The 24,510-nt window shown below is 29.6% G+C and overlaps 2 protein-coding genes across 2 annotated transcripts in view; both read right to left on the reverse strand.

Moving 5' to 3' along the window:
* Window positions 1-1,657: 1,657 nt before the first annotated feature.
* LOC107447875 (uncharacterized) overlaps window positions 1,658-24,510 on the reverse strand; it is a 109,401-nt gene continuing 86,548 nt past the window's right edge. The window contains exon 3 of the mRNA XM_021148952.4: window positions 1,658-3,112. Coding sequence (XP_021004611.1) covers window positions 1,997-3,112 — 1,116 coding nt within the window. The 3' untranslated portion in view covers window positions 1,658-1,996. The remainder of the gene's footprint in view (window positions 3,113-24,510) is intronic.
* Window positions 18,221-20,018, reverse strand: LOC139424968 (speckle-type POZ protein). Its single transcript, XM_071177324.2, has one exon. It carries the CDS (start codon window positions 19,926-19,928, stop codon window positions 18,450-18,452), a length of 1,479 nt encoding a protein of 492 aa, XP_071033425.2. The 5' UTR covers window positions 19,929-20,018; the 3' UTR covers window positions 18,221-18,449.

The following is a 24,510-nucleotide window of genomic DNA, read 5'->3' on the forward strand; positions in this document are numbered from 1 at the left end:
AAAAATAGTAAATTGCATTTGAGTTGACAATTTTGATTCACTATTAAACAACCTGGTATCATAAATAAAATTAACATAATTATATATTTAGTGATATAAATTGTTTATGCTTCGTGATTGTAGATTTTTACAAGAATAGGCTTGTCATATTCTTTTTATAACTATAATAACTTCTTTGCATAAATGGACGGATTTTAGCAATTTATTTATTTTGATATTTGCTCCGTTTTCATAATCCGTTACATCGTGTTAGTAGTATTTAACGAGAGGAATTAATTTCTATAAATGTATGTATTAATAACGATTTTTTAATGGTGTTGATGTTAAAATATCTATTTAATGAACGAATTTAAATGCAACAAATATTTAAATTGATATTTGTTACAGTATTAACTGTTAAGGCTAGGTATTTTTCAATATCGAAAATATTAGAATGGATTAATACAGACCATTTAAAGTATAACAGTTATTTCATAAAAATTGGTTGTATTATAACTCTAATTTTATTACATTTAACTATTGGACGTATTCATAATTAATTAAAGTAGAACATAATAATTGGATGATTAATGTATTGTTGATTTTTAATACGCTAGATTTTATTATTATTATTATAAGACAGTGCCGTGTTTCGTGTGACATCAGTAAAATTAATGAAAAAATAAAATTTATGGAACAAAATTTTTAAAAAATCAATTTTTAAAATCTATTTCTAATCAAGTTCTGGCATTCTAATTATTGAATAATTATTCTAATAAAATAATATAAATGATTTTATTTCAGTTGATGGACTTTAGGTTGGATGACTTTGAACTATCTAAATACAAAAAATACGTAAGCCTATATTTTGCTGCCGATTATTTATTTATAAATGTAGTTATAATAATATATTTTTATTTAATTTGTTTTTATTTAGCGCAAATAATAAATTTTAAGAAATATTAAATTAGGCCGTTAGCTTAAAAGCCATCAGCTTAATAATGTTTTTTTTTTCTTCTTTTTCCTGTCTAACTTTAAATCAATTTTGCTCTCAATTCTCTTCAGAAAGTTGACACTACACTGAAACTATGACAAATGGTGAATCACCTTTATATGGTCTAATAGTGGAGGCATTTGCCTTCAGCAATGATGATTATTATTAAAACACCTAATTATTGGTAGCAAACCCTCTCTCTCTTTTTGTAGGATTAATTATGAAATATATATATGGACGGCCGTTTGAACGAAGTATTAATTAGCTTTTTTTATAAATTGATATAACATTTGATATTTTTCATCAATTAATATTATAACAAGCTATACCTAAAAATTACTTCCATTATTATTAATGTTAAAATGGACGGATAAACTGCAATAAATTTCTGAAGCATAAAATTTGTATTATTATGGACGGGCAACATGATATGTTAATAACTTATTTCATTTCTGAACATTTTTATGATAGAAGAAAAAGAATTAGTTCAATAATTATGTTTCTCCTTCAGCACTGATGTTACTTTATTTCTTTTAAACCCTAAACTTTAGTAAATGCAATGACCTGAGTACCACAAGAAGAGTATCTAAATTTTGGTATTATATAACTATTTAATTTAGTTATAATTTTTTAATTTGTATAGTGCTTATTCTTATTTTTTCTTGTAAACGGTACATAAAAATATTATATGAATTCAATTTTAATAATGTTATAAATGCTATAACTATTAGTATGGTAACAGCAAAAATCTCTATGGTAAATGATACATTTTCCTTACATTCCATAGCATTTCACTCCGTAACAAACACATTCTAAAGATGGACTCAACTTTAAAACACGAGCTTGAGACAGTACAAGTTTAGTATCACGAGAATCATCTCTTAATCTCTCGATTGTCAATTAAGACGGATGTACTTGCAGATGGTCAAAAGTGGTATCCGTCGTGAAGAAAATCACGGCACTTGAAAAGCAAAATATTTTCACAAACAGTTCATAATACTAGAGTAAACGACGCTGTATTCATCAGTATACGTGGACATGATCCAGATCACTGAGGTCGTCAAGATCGAGAGCTGCAGCTTCCAAAGCTGCCTTGCACTCGGCCCATGGCTGATTTTGCAGCGCATCTTGCTGCTGTTGAATTGGAGGCCTGTCTACCACGTAAGAGGCTGCATTCTGAACGTATCCATTGATAAAGATACCATTGTTATTATTCCCAATTACAGCGTTGGTGGTGGAAATAGGCGTTGCACCGGGTGTACCAAATGGCACTGAAATACTGAGCAGGGGTGTAAGGGTCACATCCAGAGAGGGGTGTTGAAAACCCCACCAGTCTGTTGTCGTTTGCATTGCATGACCACTTCCATTAGTAATGTCCAATTGATCTGTAGAAACCAGATCCAACTCTGTTGGCAAATCTGAACTGCTACCATCTGAGCTAAACAGATCATCATTGAGTGCCAGAGCTGTGTTTACCACAGAGGAAATGGAATCTTCTGGGCGATATTTATACAGGCTCTCCAGCTCCAAGTCAGGATCGCCGAGAACTTCATTCCAGCACAAATCATTATTTGACTGCCCATTCATGATTGCGGTATGAGCCACTCTCAATCCGTTATTCGCAATGTTAGAGTGAGGCAAAGGCTCCAACGTTTGAAGAACTTCCTCGTCCTGTTGACTGAGAGTAGTAGATTGTGGCATTTTGTTATTGTGTGGCTGTAGAAGAAGTCTCTCTGGTTGAAATTCACAGATATTATTGACACTGGCATAACCGAATACTTCCTGCTGCGATGGAGAAGATGACATGACTGCCAATGGCTTCAAATCCGCCATTAACTCAACTTCAGAATGCGATACCAGAGATCCGGCTGAACTGGGTGGAGTGTCTTGCTGAAATGTCTCTAAGACCCTTGTTAATGTGTCGTTTTGTCCTTTCAGTTTGTTGTCACGTCTGCACTTCTTCGCTGCTCCACTGCCCGCTTGCCGTTGTGCCGGTCTCCGTTTTTTAAAAATTCCATCTACAAGTGATTCGGCATATTGAGGATCAAGCCTCCAGAATCCTCCTTTTCCAGGTTCATCTTTGCTTCGAGGTATTTTTATGAAACATTTATTGAGCGACAGGTTGTGGCGAATAGAGTTCTAGAAGAATAAAAAAACTTTATTACAATCAATAATTCAGCTTATATATATAGCACATTAAAGACAAAAGAGATAAAAAGAGAAAAATTAAGAAAATTAATAAGTTTTATTTACTGCGCATAAGCTACAAGTATATAGAAATCATAAAATAATTTAAAAATATAGAGAAAACATGAAACATTTATATACATATAAAAATAACATTATACGTTATAGCAAGGCACGGGACCGAACATTTCGTTCACTATATCCGGGAGTTCACTATAAACCGTGTTCACTATAGCGGGGTTTGACTGACTGTATATATATATATATATATATATATATATATATATATATATATATATATATATATATATATATATATACATATATATATATATATATATATATATATATATATATATATATATACATATATATATATATATATATATATATATATATACACACAATAAAGCTTTATGGAAAAACATGTTAATATGAGCCACTGAAGCAATGCACTGCAAGTGATCAACTTACGCAGATTTCACTGTTTATCAAAAATTTCTACTAAAAGCTATAAAGTAATCGAATAAATAACAAAATACATTACAAATTTTACAAATACCACCGTAAATTCAACAATAAACACACCATAAACTCAATACTTGTTTCGTATAATTAATAAACTTTGTGTTAAGTTTTATTAATAATAAGAAATATTAGATTATTAATAATAAGATCATAACAATTACTTGGCGTTATTTTTATATATTAGTTTATTTATAAATTAAACATTTTAAATTCATCATATCTTTGGGCATAAATGTCAAGACTCGCATTGTTTACTTTTGATATTAAATCAGCAATTTAACGACATTTGTGCAGCATTTATTATTTTGATTTTTTTCATCGACCAAATTTTCAATTCAATTTCCGTAACAGCAAGTGTAGTCACTAATACTGATCTGATACTTTTATACTAGAGCAGTACATCATTTTGTTCTCATTTCACGCCCTGCTTCTCTATAGGCTATTTTTAGTTTCGCGGGACAGAGATAGATTTTATGAATAAAAACACCTAACATGAACTGCGAAATCATATCAATAAATTTCTTGAACAAGGTAAAAAATAAGCATTGGACTGCAGAACTCATAATGATATTTTTACGGTTTTATTTGTTAAAACTACTTTTGTTCTAAAGTTCAGCCACTTTAAACAATTTGCTATTTTTTAACCCTTTGACTCAAATGGAGCATTGGTGTACCTTCCATATATTTTTTTCTGACGCTCAAATTACAAGCAAAAAATATATTTTTGTATTTTTTAATTATAAAAAAACAGTCTAATAGTTATTAAAAAAAACCTGTTACATTATCGCAATCATATTTGTACTGAAACATAAAATCTAGTTTAAAAAGAATATAGTTTAAAAAGAATTTTTTTATTCATATTCAAAATTTTATCAATATTTGATTTTGTATATAATTGAATAATTGTTTCTCTTAGATCTAAATTATTGTTTGGAAGTGAGCCGCGATTGGAAGATTTTACATTTAATGCAGAAAAAAGCACCGGCTATATTTCATGCTATATTTCATAACCATAATTTATTGTAATAGCTAAATGTAATATTTTTCACTTATTTTGATCTAAATTAGTAATACAAAATAATTTTTAAAAAAATGAAAAATATGTTTAGTTAAATTTCCTTGTCAAATAGTTAAAGAAACATATTTTTAAAATTTGGATACAAATAATTAATATGTTTTATTTATTAGGGCAAAATTATTATCAGGTTAAAAATTTTAATTTATTTATATTTTTTATTTAATTATATAACTTCTATCGAGTAAATTTATTGATTACATAATGAATAAAAACATGTATATTTATTTTTAAGTAATTCTACATGTTTTATCTACAACATGTTTAAAATCCGTATTTATAAAAGTCAAAGTCCTCATTCACTCATACCCACTTCTTCCACACCCCATTAAGTTGGAAAGTTAAAATTTTTATGGAATAAATAGAAAAACTAAAAAGATTTCATTTTGATATTTTATTAGTGTCGGGGTAATTAAGGGTAAAAAAGGTATTTGACAGTCATGAGAAAGAACGCGTTCCAACCAAAATTTAAGTCTCAAACTTGAACAATGTGCTTTTTTATCAAATAAATAAAGATAAATTAGACAATTTTTTATTTCGATGTATGGTAATTATTGTGATAATTAACCTCATCCATCGCAATGCTATATAACACGTTTCTAACAATAATCAACAAGTATTTTGTGCAGTATAAGCTGATTCTGGCTCTTGTGCCACTAAACCGCGAAAAGGTGTGTTCGTGTAGATTAGCGGTTACCAAATGGCGGCCCGCGGGCCACATCCAACCAGCGAAGCCTTTTTTTGCGGTCCTGCGGAACTAAAATATATTAGTTGTCATTTTTTCGTAAAAGATCTATATATATTTTTAAATAACTTCTGCTTGCACCGACCACAGTGGTGAAGTGAAGTATCCTCAGTGGTAGACGGATCATGGGTTAGAGTCCCCTTGCCGTCAGGCTAACCATGAGAGGTTCTCGTGGTCTTCCTCTGCATGTAACGCAATTGCGGTCTAGTTCCATCAAAAAGTCCTCCACGAAGGCAAAATTCTTCCAATACTTGATCCAGGAGTTCCCTTGTCTTCTGGATTGGGTTCAAAATTATAACGACAGCGTTCAGTATATAATTTTAGAATCCTTTCACAAATATAAGTTTAAAAAAGTCAGGGTAATTTATTTGGTCCCACAAGTCAACGTGAGAGACAAATAACACAAGGATGAACTAAAACACAACAGAAATCTGAGGAATCAATGTGGGATAAAAAAAACATCAAAACCAATAAGATTGCCTGATGAAGCTTGGAAGTATATGTCTTTTTCAGTCTCGCCTTCCTTATTAGTAATTCGTTCGATTTTTGTTTTGTTTTTCTCCTTCGTGTTTATCTTGAATTTGTGGTTGAGAGCTTAATTTTCGTTAACCGTTTTTTTTATTAAATCGTTTTTGAAGATAGAGTGCTATTCAACAGCACGACACCTTTCAAAAACACATTTTTAAATCTTAAAATTGTATTTTAGGAATGTACAACTAATTCGATTTTAAAGATACAATTAATTCTGTGAGATACAACTAACTATATTGTGGAATTGAACTACTGAAAGATATTGTACAATTATAAGTATTATTACGCTTTGGGAGAAGGGGAATTGAAAATGTTCAGAGCTTCTGCAAAATTGTTTTAAATTCTTAAGCCAATCAAACTTATATGGTCAATAGCTCATGAATTTGATTTCGATTGAAATAATAAATTGTTTTAATTTCGGTTAGTTAATACTGTGTGGATGTTTTTGGGACTTTTTAAGATTGATCCATTTTCAAATAAGCAGTGATAAATAAAATAAATTGAAGCGTTTTCTTGTCATTCACAATTAAATTGATAATTTTTCGGCTTGAATTAATTTTATTTTATAGCATTGACTTAGAATCTCGATCGGAGTTTTCAGCTATATAAATGTACAATTCCGTCGCCTTGTAAATTTGGACCCAACTCAGCAGACTAGAGTGCTCTTAGATAAAACTATGAGACAGCCTTTGGGAAGGACTTAAGTGAAACCAATCCACTTTTGCGTTACATCGAGAGGAAAACTATAAGAATCTCTCACGGTCGACCGCAGAAGGGACTGCCAACCACTCTGCCAGCCACTCTTCCAAGCTCTCTTCCAACCACTCTTCCAGATCTGCCAACCACTGAGAAAAATATTGGTTTTTTACGTCAGGTCTGCGATAGGCCCGCGCCGGAAGTAGATGTCAGAATTTCAGGTTTTAAAGTACGAGAAACTCTGACATACAACGCTTTTCGCATCTCAGCTTTATAAATATTATATATCTTAAAAAGATTACATTAATTATATATTATTTATATTAATTATACATCTTAAAAAGATTTTATAAAAGAGCTTATAGTTACAAATTTATAAATTATTAAAATAAATAACGAAGAAAAAGAAAAATGTCATCACTTTTTTAACAAGAAATGTCATCACTTTTTTTCCTCTTTCTGAAAAATATTTTATAAAGAAGTAAAAATTAAAAATAGAACAATTTTGTTTAATTTTCTATATATTTAATTATTTCCAAATTTATTAAAATGCCTTTTATTCTCTATATTTAAAAATATACTATATTTAAATTTTTTTTTTTTAAAAAATCGTACGAACCAGATACATTTATGCCACACAAAGCGTATAAATCGAAGATATTGCCCGCAAATCGGTGCAAGTTGGCATCTTTGTTGATATATAATATTTTTTTCTTTTCACACAATTTATACACAGAGTACTATTACAATTTATCTCATGTCCTTCCTCCATGGTTATGGAGAAGGTATATGATTTGCGTGTCTGAAATTTATTGCACTGCGTGATTAAAAGAAACATTGAACTGGGCGTGGGTGTTTCTTCGCAGAAAACCTATCTGATGTGTGATCGCCTTTTCATTAAAAAAAAATTTTAAAGCATTTTTTAGAAAGAAAGATAAACTATTTTATAAAGCATACGCAATGAAATTTTATATATATATATATATATATATATATATATATATATATATATATATATATATATATATATATATTATCAACTATTAACTTTCTTTCATTCTCCTTCTGTTTTCGTTTTTATTTCCAGTCTTTAGAACGTTACGTGTGATTAGGATGTTGCTCTTTGAGCCTATTTTTATGGAATTAAACAATTATCACAATTTAGATCCTGGTAAAAAATGTGTTCAATATTTAAATTATTCTTCATGTTGTACCCGGTACGGAGAGCCTAAATCAGAGGGGAACTTCGGATCGACATCCTGCTACTCTGAAAGCAAAAGCGAAAGCAAACGATTTTTTGAATTGCATTCTATTCCCGAAACTTTACCTTCTTATAAAGCGTGTGATGATTAAAGATGCAAAACTTGCCCTAATATTGACGAAAAACATACTGTTCTTTATAACGTTAGCTCCAAATCTTTTTGTAAAATTAAAAATGTTATTTATATGTTAACCTGTGGTTTCTGTAATATGAAATATGTTGGACAAACTAGTAACTCACTTAACATTCGAATTAATCAACACCGTTCTGATATTAACAGTAATAAGACTATCAATAACCTGGAATTGAATCATTTTAAAGTACATAAATTTAACAGAGTCAAAATTAATATCTTAGATATTATAGAGGATTTAGATTTAAGACTACAGAAAGAAAATTACTACATGCTTCTATACAAAACAATTCTGCCGTATGGGCTAAACGATACCTTCCAACATACACAGATTAACTACAATAACTCATCAACTTATTCACTTTTTCATATTAAAGATAAGCATACAAATCGAGATAAACGGGGTTCAAGAAGTAATAGAAACTCTCTTAATAGTGACAAATTAAATATAAAATTTCTTTCTAATATGGAAAAAGACTTTAATAAACAATATAGCATTAAACCAATTAAAGATTTTGTCTTCTCCCTTAAGAATTATGAAATATATAAGTTCTACGATCTTATTATTAACTTTTCTTTCATTAATTTACATTTCAAAATTCTTTGTTTCGATCTTATAAAAGCCAAAATGAGCAAAATTTTGCCTAATAGTAATAAGAAAAGTTTAGATAATTTATATTTCGTTATTAACTTTCAAAATCCTATTTTCGATAAGATCAAATTTCAAAACATTTTTGAAAATTTTAAAGCTTTATTTCCATTAAAAGATTTTAACAGAATTAAAAGTTTTAAATATAACAAATCTCTTGGTAGAACCATATTTAACTATAATGATATAAGCAAAAATTTAGGGAGTATTAATATATCCGATTTTGAATGTCACTGTGAGGAGGATAAATATTTTGATTTTGTTGATAAACATCATAAACATATTATTACTGGTAATTTAAATATTATAGAAAACTTGGAACTTAGAAATTTAATGATAAAAGTCACAAAATTTAGACCCATTTACCATATATCAATCAATAAGATTCTAAAATACTTTCTTAATGATCTCAATAGTTTTTGTTTAAAGATATCAAATAGATTCTCTTTACCTTTAGGTATGCTAACAGAATGGAAATGGGGAGTTTATTATTACTTTAAAAACTTTATTTTCAATAATAAGGATAATTTAAATAAGAATAACAATTCAACAAATTTTTCTAATATTGTTCAATCAATTAAGCAACTTCAAAAAAATTTTGTAATTACTCCCATAGACAAAGCTAACAATAATTATGCTATATTCTGTAAAAAATTCTATGCTGAACTTTTAAATACGGAATTAAAAAATAGTAAAAATTTTGAACTTAGTAATTTCAATAATAATATTGCCATTAAAAAATTTTTAGCTTTTTACAAGAGATTAAAAATTAAAATTAGCAATATACAATTTCCTTACTTAATTATCAGTCCTAAATTTCATGAAATTCCAGTAAAATTTAGAACTATCACATGTGGGTCTAATACTTATTTAACTAAACCTGGCACCATTTTCTCTAACTACTTAAATAAGATTATTAACTATATTACTAAGGAAGGTTTCTCTTGGATAATCACTAATAATCAACCGATTTTAGATTTCATTAAACATAATAAAATTAATTCTATTGCGACTTTTGATTTCCAGGATCTTTTCAATAGCATTCCCCTTTCTAAACTAAAAGATGTCCTTTTGAATTATTACCATGATTTTAAAAATATCCTTTGTTACGATTTCGATTATTGGGAAATTCTGATTAATTTTTGTCTTTTTAGTAATTATCTTTACAATGGAAGGGATATTTTTCTTCAAATTAATGGAATACCACAGGGATCTAATTATTCATCTCTCTTAGCTAACTTATTTTTGCATTATTATGAAAAAAATTATACTCTGAATATTAAATTTGTTTTTAGATATATTGATGACTTAATTATCTTTAATTTCCAAGATTTTACCGTTTTATTGAGTGATATATACCCTGAGGAATTAATCTTACTTCGTAATCATGATGATAACATTAATTTCAATTTTTTGGATTTGGGTATTATGAAAGTTGAAAATATCTGCTTTGTTGATTTATACGATAAAAGAAATGATTTTAATTTTAATATTAATGAACTAGTTACTTGGAATTCTAATGTTTCTAGGAGCATCTATTTAAATACCACTTTTAATGAAATGAACAGAATTAAAAGAATATGTAGTAATATTTATTTATCCAAAAAACAAATCGATAAACTCTTTCAAAATCTGATAAAAAACAATGGATACCCAACTAATGTAATAAAATTTTATATAAAATCATTAAATTAATCGTATATTTTGGTGGATATATTTACTAAACATTTTTTTTTTGTTTGTTAATTTTTATGATTTTCCCATGTGCAAATCCATTTCAGGCCAAAATTCATTGCCAAAATTATTTACTAAATAATTTCTTTGTTAATGTATATAATTTTTCCATGTGCAAATCCATTTCGGGCAAATCCGTGGTTAGAATTATTTACCAAAAATTCCTTTACTAAATAATTTCCTTTGTTAATCTATACAGTTTTTCCATGTGCAAATCCGTGGATAAAATTGTTTGCTAAAAATTTCTTTATTAATTTATACAATTTTCCATGTGCAAATCCATTTCGGGCAAATCCGTGGCTAAAATTATGTACTAAAATTTTTTCTTTGTTAATCTTTCCATGTGCAAATCCATTTCGGGCAAATCCGTGGTTAGAACTATTTACTAAAAATTCCTTTACTAAATAATTTCCCTTGTTAATCTATACAGTTTTTCCATGTGCAAATCCATTTCGGGCAAATCCGTGTTAAAATTATCTATTAAAATTTTTTCTTTGATAATTTAAATAATTTTTCTATGTGCTAATCCATATTGTGCAAATCCGCGGCTAAAATTATTTGCAAAGCAGGCAATTTATGTTTCTCTTTTCTATTTTATATTTTTTCTTAAATAAACATCTATCTTCTAAAACTATTTATGATCAATTTTTAAAATTATCCAGTATAATATTACCTTGCGCACATCCATTTCGGGCCCATCCTTGGTAACTAACAAATCAAAACTCAGAATAACAAATCACTTCAGCAGTGCAGTAAGAACGACACTTTAAAACTCTCTTGTTACACTCAATTTGCGCTTTTGTTTTCATCTTCTGTTTTCATATTTTGTAATCTGGCAATCTTTCTGCGAAAACATTTTTAAATCATTCTTGAAAAATATCCGTCCATGTAAGTTGTTATGATTTTGCTACTCGCTTTATAGTCTCCCCTTTTTAATGTTTTTTCTTTTTCTTTGATTTTATTATCTGTTTTTACATGTTATTTTTACTTTTTATGATCTATTTTTTTGTAGTTATTTTATAAAAAAAAATTTTGAGTGCTCCTCACACTATTGTATTAATATATTTTGCTTTGGCTTTATTGATACAATATCAGAAAGCACTCTGTTTTGCGGATATAATCGTGTGGGCTGAAGAAAAGATTATATCTTTTTTTCCGGCTTTTTTTCCGGTTTTTTAATTAACATTTCATTTTTTTTAAATTTTTTTTTTAAATAAAATATTGTTTGTTATTTTTTTACTTATTATTTCCCACCCCCTTTTTTTCATATGTCTATAATTTTTCTTTGTTTTATTCTTCATTTTGAACTTGAGAAATTATATTAGAACATGTTATTTTATTTTTATTTTATAACCGCCGTTAAACAGCCGACCCAATTCTTTCGGGTTTACAACTACTAATGTTCAACTCCGTAGCCTTGTAATTGTGAAACCAATCCAGAAGACAAGGGAGCTCCTGGATCAAGTAATGGGAGAAATTTTTTTTCGTGGAGGCTTTTTTGATGGAACTAACCCAGCATTTGCGTTACATGGAGAGGAAAACCACCCATGGTTAGTCTGACAGAAAGGGGACTCTAATACATGATTCCGTCTACCACTGAGGATATTTTACGTCAGCACTGTGGTCGAAGCAAACTGGATGCGGAAAAGCTATCGCTGGGATCCTAACGCGGTTCACCTCATTGGAAGGCGAGCACTCTATCCCCTGAGCCATCACGACTTTATATAAAAATATTGTACTATGTGGCTTAAATGATTTAGTTTTTACCTTAGGTCAAACAGCATATGAAAGTACTCAAATGCACAAAAGGTAAAAAAAAAGAAAGAAAACAGCACTGACACACTACACAATGAAACTAGCTCTAGATTTAAGTTTTCTACTACTTTTTAAAATATTTTGAAGAAACAGTGTAGTTGGCCCCTCTAATTGCATTTTAACTTTTGTATACTCTGCATACCTAAGAACTGTCTCTTGTCCACAAAACAAATAAATAAATAAAAATGCCTTAATACCCTTTCCTTCTAACTGTCAACAAGTAAACGAGAAAATCTTTACCTTGATATCTTGGTACCCTAAGTGTCATTTCAAAACATGCTGAATTTTTGCTAGTGTTAGTTTTTCTGGTTGGGAAATAATCTACGCAAATAAGTATGCATATTTCATTTTGGTTGCGGATATAAAAAAAAAAAAAAAAATTAGATCCTCAAAAATAACTATAAAAAATTATTATATTATATAGGGAAAAAAACTTACTTTTGCCAAATGCGCGATACGGAATATAGTTGGAAGATTTTCAGACTATTTCCCGTGAGAATTTTAGTTCATCAAAAGCAAATAAATTATTACATTCCATATTACAGTTAAAAAATAATAATTAAATGTAGAAATATACAGAAGTACTTAAATGTGATACTCAAAATAATGAAGTTTCAAAGTGGAAGACGTAATAGCGGTGTTTTTCAAAACTTTTTCACCAAGGAAAATAAAAATGTTACAGTTAGGTGCCATATAACTACAGGCAAAACTATAATTTTAAATTATAAATACTATATTGACGGACGAAATGATCTGAACATTAAAAATTAAGTTAATAGTTCGTTCTAAAGTCATTAAATTTATTTAAAAAGTCGCCTATTTGGTGAGATATTTTTGTTTAAATGATAATAATCAAAATCAATGAATAATTTTTCAAATTTCGCAAATTTTTATGAGTCTAGCTCTAGATAATGCAGTGTTAGAATTACTTTTTAAATATTAAATAATTAGATCGCAAAAGATTTTTAGTTTCACAAAACTGTCTTTGACGCTTAGCGTTATTTTCAGAACTAGCATAGAGGGCGCTGGCTAAAGATAGGCAAAACTTGACCAAACAGTCATGAATAACAGTTTCAGACTCACAGCAGTTATAAAAGTAGAATATTATTTTAAAAAAAAACATTATTTTATGTGTAATACATATTTTAATACTTATTAATGTAACTTCGTTAAAAATACTCGCTTTTTTAGGTCAAAAATAAACTATTTTCACAAATTTGAATAAAAAAAAGTCCGGTTTCTAACAAAATGCTGAATAATTCTTTGTCTTGATGTTTATATTGATATAATACCTAAATTATGCACAAATTTAATAAAAAAACATTTAATGACAATCACACATTACTTTCAAATAAAGAAAAAACCTTATTAAAAATTAAACATAAATTCCTTGTTCTAAATATTAAACAAAATTCAAACGATCATTTTCACTGCAGTTCAGTTCTTAAAAATAGTTCAAGAGGACAAATAAAAATGTAGGTTCATGTTTTGGTTTTCTAACATCATGTGATGGCAAAGCATTCCGAACTCAACTGTCGAAGGTCTGGAGACAGGGAGGGAAAATTCTAAATATGCTTTTCATCCTTTTAATTGGGCCGGGATAGCCTGGTTGGCAGGGAGGTGGACTCATGTTCCTGATGGGAGTTCAAATCCAACCGGCCGTAATAGTGACTGGTGCACGTTGAATTTGTCGGATCACAAAGTCTTCCATGTTCCCATAACAAATTAAACCTCTGGGTGTACTGAATTAAAGATTGATCGTTTTCTGGTTAAGATCAAAGTAAATATCTTATTTTTGTACAATTTACGTTATAAGAATCATCCAAACCTGTTTTTATCAGTTTAAACAGTTTTTATCAGTTTTAATAATGAAATTAAATTTTAAAAAAATACAAAAATTTACAAATGTGTAGTATTAAATTATTGATTCAAAACCACAAATCACAGATTTTTATTTCTTTAATGTGTTGAGGAAAATCTCATAGAGAAAGTCTAAAAATTATAGAGCTCTATTTCTTCTGATCCAATAAAACGATCCTTTTATTTCCTCCTCTTTTGAAAGATATTAGCTATCGAACACTCTGTAATTAAAAGTTTCTTAAGTCAAAATAAATAAAAAATAAATAAGAAGAAAAAAAAACGAAATTCGAAAATTTAACCTGAAATCCTAGATGACGCGGGGGGACGCTTAAAGGCAAAAATTTAGTTTTTTTATAATTTACAACTTAGTAATTACTTCAAACAAAATTTTATTAGTTATTTATTAATCTGAAAATAAATAAATAAATATTATAAAAACAGCCCGATGGACACTTCGAGTACCTTTCTTGCAAGAATCCACAATAAAAATAAGCATATTTCAACCTTACCACTATTCCTGGAATAATCTGAAAAGTTCAAATAGAGTAAGAAAGAATATTTTTCGTTTATATACTTTCGCAGCTTAATCATGATTCTTCCGAGTTAACAACCAGCGCCAATTTCCGATAGAATAATTATGAAGACAACAAAGAAAGTTCGTTCAATAATGCATAGAATATAATCTCTAATCGATAGCAGCAAACATTTTTTTCTTCTTCTTCTGAATGTGCAATTGGCTGGGTGCATGCGCGGATCTGTTTACCCAATTTACTGGAACGTCTTTCTTGTTCAAGTCAAGATATCGACAGGACATGCTTTTTCATCGAAGTAATTATAGACTTCATCCTACAATACACGCAACATTACCGCATCTAAATAAGCGATTCCTAGATATTTTGCAGGACGGAAAAGGTCATGGTAACATATAAAGCCGATGATATCTTTTTATGGTTACAAAAATTCCAGAAATGTTTTGTCTCAATATACAAGTAGTTTTGACTTATTCTATACATGGACTTACAAATCCCATAGCTTGCCACATGTAGTACCTTCATATATATATATATATATATATATATATATATATATATATATATATATATATATATATATATATATATATATATATATATATATATATATATATATATATATATATATATATAAAATACATTTTGTTGACTAGTGTATTCTTCAATTTGATCTAACAAACTATAAATTTAGTTAAACAATATGATCAGAACTTTTTATAACAGTGAAATCTTTGTATTATTTATCTTTTTATTGATTTAATACTATAATTTTATATAATATTTTTTCCCGGAGATCCAAAACCAACGACTATATATATGTATATAGTCGGACTTCTATTTAACTAACTTCCATTTTGCGAATTTCACTATTTTGCGATTTTCTTTTGAGGAACCAAGAACATTTTGGAGATTTCTTTGTAAAATAACTTCCACATAGTGAAGTGAATTTTCTATTTAATGAAATTTTTTGTGAAATTCACTTTACCAATTTCCCATAATATTTCAAAACATTTCAAACTTGTCAACGCTTTCGATGGGGGAATGAACTTCGAAGCCTCTTATTTTTTAGAGCAAACAATAAAATACCTTTTCCTTTTTGTTGGCATTTCAAACGAAAATCTCAGGCAAAATTAATGAATTTGATCCGCAGCAATTAAACTTAAGAACGCATGCGGTAATGCATAATTAAAATTACTTTTATAATAAATGCAGTTATAATTATATGCATAAATACATTGCACTATAAATACATTACATTTTATACATTAGCTTTTCTTAATTGAAAATGTATGTAGCATGATAGTGTAACACTGGATCATATTTTGCTCCATTCTTGCTTTCCATGCAAATTTCTTTTATAGTTAAGATTTATAAAATAAACAGTAAATACTAGTTTACAAGATAAAGGTGCATCAATTGCTATTTAAATTATGTCTAGTGTTTATGAATTCAAAACATGTTTTGTGTTGTTTAAGTATTTCAAATTTTTTTATTTTATTTAATGAATTTTCCATATAACGAACTTATTATCGGGATTTAGCAACTTCGTTAAATGGAGGTCCGAGTGTATATATAAAATCACACTGCTAATAATAACCATCCTCAGTGGTAGTTAAATCGAAGATTACGAGTCGTTGGGAAAAGCTTAGAAACTTTTTTTTTGGTTTACCACTCTTTGTAATTATCTAATATATATAATTCTCTTGCGTGGCTCCCACATTTTAGCTTTATTTCTTTCCCACCGGTGGCAACGTTTGCTTTGTTTTGTTTACTTTACTATTTGTCTTACCCGGCGAATCGACCAATGATTGCCGCTAAAAATGTCACATGCCAAATCTAGCTGAGGTGGCTCAACATATAGCGCTTTTAAAAACGGAAACTGAAATAACCAGAGAGCATCAGCTGCGGCAATCTCCTACTATTAAGCTAAGCAGAAGTGAGTAGTCTTTGTCGATAGATCTCTATTTTAGTATTTTGTCGAAAGTGCTTTTTTTCACGAATTTATATATTACGAAATTTATTTGATGATTTCTCATTTATATCACGAATTATACTATAACACATTTCTAATAGGTTCAACGAATTACATGTCATTTATTTGAATTCAAATTTATTTTAATGACTTAGTATTTACTAAAAAGATGTAATTTTTTTTAAAAAAAAAGTCTTTATATGGATTTGATTGATTATTTTGAATTCTTAGAATTTTGTGCATTTGCAATGCACCTAAGTTAGTAGCGAGCGAAGCGAGTTTGGTTTGCGAAGCAAACCATATAAGATTACGTAGCAATTTTCAGGAGTTGGCGAGCGTTAGCGAGCAGGGGGAGCAGCCCACTAGTTCTTAATACTTTTCTTAATAATTGGAGTAAAAAAACATAAAGGATGAGACATATGAATTATGAACTACAATAAATAAAGGTTGAAATTAGAAGTATATTATGAACTTTTTATTAATAAAATGGTTTTTTCTTGATAAATTTGGTTCATTAATAGTTTTTTCTGTGCAATATATTGAATGTATATTGACACAACATATTGAATTAACACAAATATATTTGTTTTTCGTGAAAAACATGGACATTTTATAGCGAAACAATGATGAATGTAAAGCAATAATGGGGATTAGTAAACGGAGCCTCCTAACGCATAAAAAGTTGCATGTTTCCTTAAAAATTAAGTTGGAACAGATAAGTAATGCACTGAATTGGAATATTTCATACATTGACGTCACATTGTATTTCATTTAGAAAAGAAGTTAAAGACAAAAAACACAATCTAGAAAGAATAAAGTTAGTTACTCTCGAGTTAAATCTGTTCGTTTGTATCTAGCGCAACTGTTTCAAGATTTTACAAACAGCAGCTAGCTTGCACTTTTTATTATAACTGCTTCTTTTGAAACAATCATCCCATTAAAGGATATTTGGAGCAGGAACTGATTTACGGAGCACGTGCTCATCCACCCCCCCCCCCCGAGATTGTGAAAGGCACCAACACAAATTACACATGAAAAAAAGTTTCTTATTTATTTCTCTTAACTAAACTATTTTGCCCTTTAACTCGTAAGGGTTCTCAAATTTTTCCTTTAATTCTTTTTAGTAAAAATATTAAAAAATTTATATATATATATATATATATATATATATATATATATATATATATATATATATATATATATATATATATATATATATATATATATATATATATATATATATATATATATATATATATATATATATATACATATATTACAAATGATTTTTTTAATGCTATAGATATTTTGCAAGATAAATAACAAATAACTTTTTTCTGCATGTTTTTTTACCATTCTCACCAACAGCTCTATTAGTAAAATTTTAATACTTTGTTATAGTTCAGCTAAATTAAATTTTGAATTCCTATACGAGACCCTGATTTAAAATGCTCCGACAAAGCCTTAATTGCAATATGTTCGAAGCAGCTTAAAGCAACTAATTAATTGAAATAAAAAAACAATGTAATTTTAACAGGTGATGCAGTTTTAATTTTTAAATAATTATTTCTAAGTCATTAATATACAACATACATCACTACAACATTCCACCGATATTAAGAATTTAGGTATGGTATCATTTTATTGCAAAAATGAAAATTACTCAGTAAATTTTTAAGTTCAACAACCTACCTTCTAATTCTAAAATTAAGAATATTTAGCTAAGTATTTAGTGTGCACATCACATTCAAAACTTTTCAGGTAAGTATGTGTTTTTCGGAAAATCTCTGAAATATCTCAGTGGCTAATTCCATGTTATTTTTCATCCATGGTACCCATTCCGACATAATTAAAATATTCTTTGAATTATCAGCGATGAAATCTATCGCAAAAGATTTTAGACCTTTATGGGAAACCATGTCCGCAAGTGCTGCAATTTCACACGCATTTCTATCTGATATTTCAGACTTCAAGAAGGATGCACACATTTCCTTCAGACGAAGAACTTCATACTTTTCAGAAACGATTAATAGATTTTTAGCGCCGTCATAATCCAATTTTTCCACGATATCACAGTATATATAATTCATAAACGTTTTAAAAGTGTTAATATCGACATCTTGAATGTCCACAATTCCAGTTTTCGCTTCAACCATATCAAGTTGGAACATGGCATGGAATACTGGCGACCGGGCGGCTAGAATTGATTTGTGAGCTTGTACGATCTCATCCTCAACTCGTATCTTAACGTCGCATAATGTTTTATCAGAAAATAAATTTCGAATATCACTTTGCAAGGTGTGTAGACTACTATCGGTGTCGTTGACGTTATCGACAAGTATTTTTCTTTCGTTGTTTCCATATTTAACTGCTTGCAACTCTATGCCTCCAGAACAAAATAATTCGCACAAAATAAGCATTCTTCCATTTTTAATGTATTTATTTCGATTATGTTTTATTTCGGAGACGGGAAAGAAGGAAGGCATTGCCCACTCGTTATTGTCTTTTGAAAAGATAGTCTTGTCCTTTATAGAGAATATTTGATTCCCTTTGGCATCTAGCAAACTAATTTTGCAGACGATACATTGCGGTGAGTCATTGCCACATCTATTAATTCTTATTTGTACATCTTCTATCATTTTTTCAAAAGTGATACACCATTCAGTCATATCTGAAAAATAGAAAAATTTCTTCATAATTGACTGATTTTTCATGTCCAGCAGTGCATTTATCTCGTTTTTTTCCCAGGTCAATCGAAGGTTTAGTTGATTAACGATAATTTTAGTTCGAGCAAGGCAATCTGGAGAGTTCGCAACACTGGATTCTGTACTCGATATATGACAACAAACAGTCAGGAAATCTTTATTCACTCGAAAAATATCCTGTTCTACAATTGCACTTTCAACTAGATTACCTCCTCTTGACAAGTTACCTTCATTAAAAACTACATTCTTTTCTTCATAAACGCCTAGTAATTGACCACCTGGCCCGATTATTTCTATTTTAAAATCAATGACAATTTCCATCTCTTCTTCAACTGTCCATAATTCGCAATACACGTTTGATACACTGTCGTCATGCGATGGATCATCTTTTGAAAATAAAACCAACTGCCAATGAATTTGATCAAAATTTTCATCAGGGAAGTATGGGCTTCCGATGGAATTTTGAGGGCAAAAAGAGAAGTTTTCGATTTCCCAAGTAAAACTAAAACCATTCTTCTTAACGGCTGACATAATTTCAAAGACAGAAAACTCTCTATTGATATCAGAGTAGAAAATACTCCTCTTTTCTCTGCCGCTGATTAGGCTGTAACGTATACAATCTATTGTGACGATCTAGATCACATGTAGGTTTTATCTTTTTAACAAACGAAAGTTGCTAGTGATATACCTTTTTGATAAGGTAAAGGCTGGTGAAGAAAGAGGGATTTCAGTTTTAATTTCGTTTTTCATCATAATTATCTTCCCCATTAGCAAAACACTTTCATTGAAGTTGAATATTATTTTTCAAATAATGTTTTTTACGCACTCACTAACCAATATTTCGATTATTCAATATTAATTAAAGATTTCAAAAATAAGTTCTAATAAAAATGTAATTTTTTCATACTATTCATTGTGGAATTTTTAACGGTAGAATAAAAAATCGTTTTGGAACATTTTTATTTTTTATCTCTCAAATACATTGGAGCCTTTAAAATAAAAATTTTTACGCATTTCAATTAACATGAAAAAAAACAGAATGATGAATGGAAAAAATCATTTAGTTTAGAATATAAAGTATACGAAATATTAAAAGACAATACAAACTCTATAATTCTTCCTTAAAAAAAAAGTTAAAAAACAGATTACATACAGTTCTTATTACAGATTTTGACGAAGTTCAACGTTTTGAAACAATTTAAAAAGAGCGCACACAGACTTCGCCACAATACTTAAAGCGAGAGCAAATAAAAATTTAAGGTAAACTTAATTTGCTTAATTTGTATGCTCTTACAAACTTCATTACACAGATATTGGATCTGTTATGCGTGGGAGAGTGGGGTTTTCAAATTCAGCACTCTTCTATTCGACATTTTCTTAAATAATAATAATAAAACTCTATTTTTGTCTTTTTTTTTTTTTAGTTTAGGTAACAAATTTCAAATAAATAAATAAATAAATAAATAAAAGCTAGCATTATAATTGCAACCAAATACTGCCAAAAGGAAAAGCTAAATAAAAGAGAGCTAGTCGTTAAAGGCCGCTGGCATGTAAATTAGCCACCCGGTCATAACTTTTTTTTTAATGACGGAAATGCACCTTATGTGCATTTTATTGTCCTTTTGTTTGATAAACATTGAAATATTATGAATATTTTATAATATACTGAAAGTTACTTTTACCTCCCGCTAGCTTCTTATAATTTTCCTTTATTTTAGAAATAAACTTTGTAATATATTTTGAGAAATTCTTGTCTTACATTATTAATATACAGTTTTCTTCGTCGTTTAAAATTTCAACTGAAATGCCCAAAACATTTTCGATAAACAAAATATTAGATTAAGATGCTAAAAGGTATATTCCTTTAGTTCAATGGAGATTTCAATAATTTTTAGTCTTGAAAATTTTGTGTTTTGATACATTATTATCAACGAGTAACAATAAAAAAAATTTTTCGCAAAATCTTTCAAAAAAGTCTGATACCTTTTTAGGATTTTTTTTTTAAATTACTCAAAATATGATAGAAAGGATGCTCTTGATGAATGAAATACAAAAATTTATTTGATTCATAAAATCATCCCAGTTTATGCTTCCTCACACGAAATTTTTGTTTAAAAATGTGCTGAGAATTCTTTTGTAATTCAATAAATCGTAAAGGGTCATAATTGGTCACCGCAGGTGGCCAACCGATCCGCGAAACTGTTTTGCGGCGTTTCACGGCCATTGCGTAAAACATCAACCACTGCACTTGCGGAGGTCCGAGGCACCTAGACCCCACGGACACGGAAACCACACAGCCATCACCCAGAAGACGTGTAAATCCTACAACCCTGCAGACCTGCCAAAATTGAAAAGCATATTTAATTAACATTGTCTGATGGATGAAGGGTCATAATTGTCGTAATCATCAACATGGTGCAACATTAATATTGTATTATAAGTTTAATAATATTTGATTTTCTTGTAATGAACGTTGTTGAACAAGCGACTCAACTTTGGATTTACAGCTATTAATGTTCAACTCCGTAGTCTTGTAATTTTGAACCCAATCCAGAAGACAAGAGAACTCCTGGATCAAGTATTGGGAGAAATTTGCCTTCGTGGAGGATATTAATGTTGGAACTAACCCACATTTGCGTTACAAGGAGAGGAAAACTATGAAAACTTCGAACGGTTAATCTAGTGGTAATGGAGACTCTAACCCATAATCCGTCTACCACTGAGGATATTTTACGTGAGCACTGTGGTTGGTGCGAACCGGGTGCGGAATTCGTATCGACTAGCTATAGCTGGGATTCGAACCTGATTCACCTCATTGGAAGGCAAGCACTCCATCCCCTGAGCCACCACGACTCTAATATGTTTGATTTAAAGGAATTTTTAAAAACCATTATCCATAAATATTTTAAACATGTATATAAATGACCGAATAATCTATTGACATCGTAAAAAATTGCTTGTAAAAAATTTCTATCTTAAATTTGTACCATATTTCAAAAAAGCATTGGAGAGCCTGCAAAATATTTTGCTGAAATAGTATACAACTACATAGCTGCCAACCCTTTTGGATTTTATGAAGAAAATTTTTTCTTTCAATAACTTTTTTTGAAAAATCATTTTTCTGATAGTAGTGAAATTACAATTATACTGTGCGCAGAACAGTTTAAAATTTCGTCAGCATCTATAACCGCAAACACTGCGAGACAATGTTTTTTAATGTTACATGAAATTTTTGATCGGATCTTAGATATTTCCGCGTCGCCGCTACAAGCTACAGTTTTTATGCAATTTAATAATATATTCCTAACCAGGAGTTTTTAGGACTCACTCGAGTGAATATTAAGTTTCTCTACTTCTCTCATGAGTAGGGAATGGTGGAAAGTAGGCGATTCCACACTTCAGGATGCCATACGTTAAAGTTAAATGTTTTTTTTTTTCAAAGTGTGTATGTATGCATATAAACCTTTACCTTCTTTATAAACTTTTACATTCAGACATAAATTAAACTAAACTTAAAAATCATTTTGAAAAAAATATGTCAATCCAAACTAATTCAATGTTAGATATTTCCCCATCCGAATTAAGTAAGATAAAAAACTTGTAACAATGCAACGAAATGTCTTCTTCACTGTTTTCAGACATTTTATAAGCAATGTTTAAACTAATTAGATAAATGGTAAATATTAAACTTATTGTATCAAGAATAAACTATCAGAACATAAATTTCACTATCACTTCAGTCGGTAGTCCTAAGATATATATGGATTTGAGGGGATTTAATTTTAGACTATGTTAACCTTCATCTATCAAAAGGTACCTCTTGATAGAATCAAGTTAACATGTCTTGTATACAAGTGAATTGGTATTTAATATTTATAACAGTTCCACTATAAATAAATCCACTATAAATATTAAATACTAATTCACTAGTATATAACACATATTAACTAGTATATAAGAAAAATTCATTAGCTTTGAACTATTATTAATTAATATCCTCAATTAATTTAACTTAGATTTTTAAACTATTTATTAGAAGTGGTAGTCCCATCTCAAAGCTCAACCTTTGATACCACAGTTGAGATGCCAGTTACTCCGGATACGATTAAATATTTCAAAAAATAGTCGAGAACTGCGAACTGAAATTTGTAGATTTTCGGTTAATTATATGAGCTTTTTAAAGTCTCAACACGGTTGAACTGAATCGTTTTATTGAAATTACATACATTTGTAAGCTTGTGTGCTCAGTTTTTAGGCTTATAAACCATTGTGAAATAGAAGGACAGATGAAACAATTCAGAAAGACATAACGAAGAATACATCAAGGTTTACGGCGGGATTCGAACCCGCTACCTCCACGCTTTGCACAGCATTTGGCGGCGATATCGCTCGGACAGGGAAGCTCCCAAGGTTGAACTGTAGCTAAGTGGCGTATTACATAATTTTTTGGTCCCGCAGTGGACTGATCGTTAAGACACGGTTCCCAGCAGATCACCAAAGTCAAGCATCACTGGCTGCGGTCAGTGTGCGGGTGGGTGACCACTTGGATCAGTCTGAGTAGGGACCGAGGGTGTGCGGTATTGGTCCTCGTTAATGTGCTCGACTTCGCGCGCAGGTCGTCGGGCTACCGAAGCGGGGGTGCCATCCCCTCCGCAGATTATCAAAATTGTGATGGCATGTCTTCGGATCATTCTCCGGGATGCTTCCCAGACCGTCGCCAATAGCCCATTGTGCAGCTCTAGTGCGACGTAAATCAACAACAACAACAACATAATTTTTTTAATTATTTAAAAATAGTGGTAAGTAAAAACCCTATAAAAATCAAATTTACAAAGCCAAGAATCATACATTAAAAGACTACCATATATTCGAAAATATCTGCCTCAGGCAAAAATCAGCTGCTACGTTAATTTCGTAGCATTTGGAGGGTATGAAATAAGTTTAAAAATTAAATTTATTAAATTTCTTATAATACATACAAAAAGTAGAGTTTATTCCATGAGGAAAAACAACCTTAAGTAATAAAGTAAAAACGAAGAACAATGGACTAGATTGGAACAATTAATTAAAATTCCATTAGAATGCGGAAAAGAGAGTGTCCTTGAAGTAAAGT

Source organism: Parasteatoda tepidariorum, chromosome 2, assembly GCF_982258835.1.
Source record: "Parasteatoda tepidariorum strain Cologne lab strain chromosome 2, Ptep-v5.0, whole genome shotgun sequence".
Taxonomy (NCBI): domain Eukaryota; kingdom Metazoa; phylum Arthropoda; class Arachnida; order Araneae; family Theridiidae; genus Parasteatoda; species Parasteatoda tepidariorum.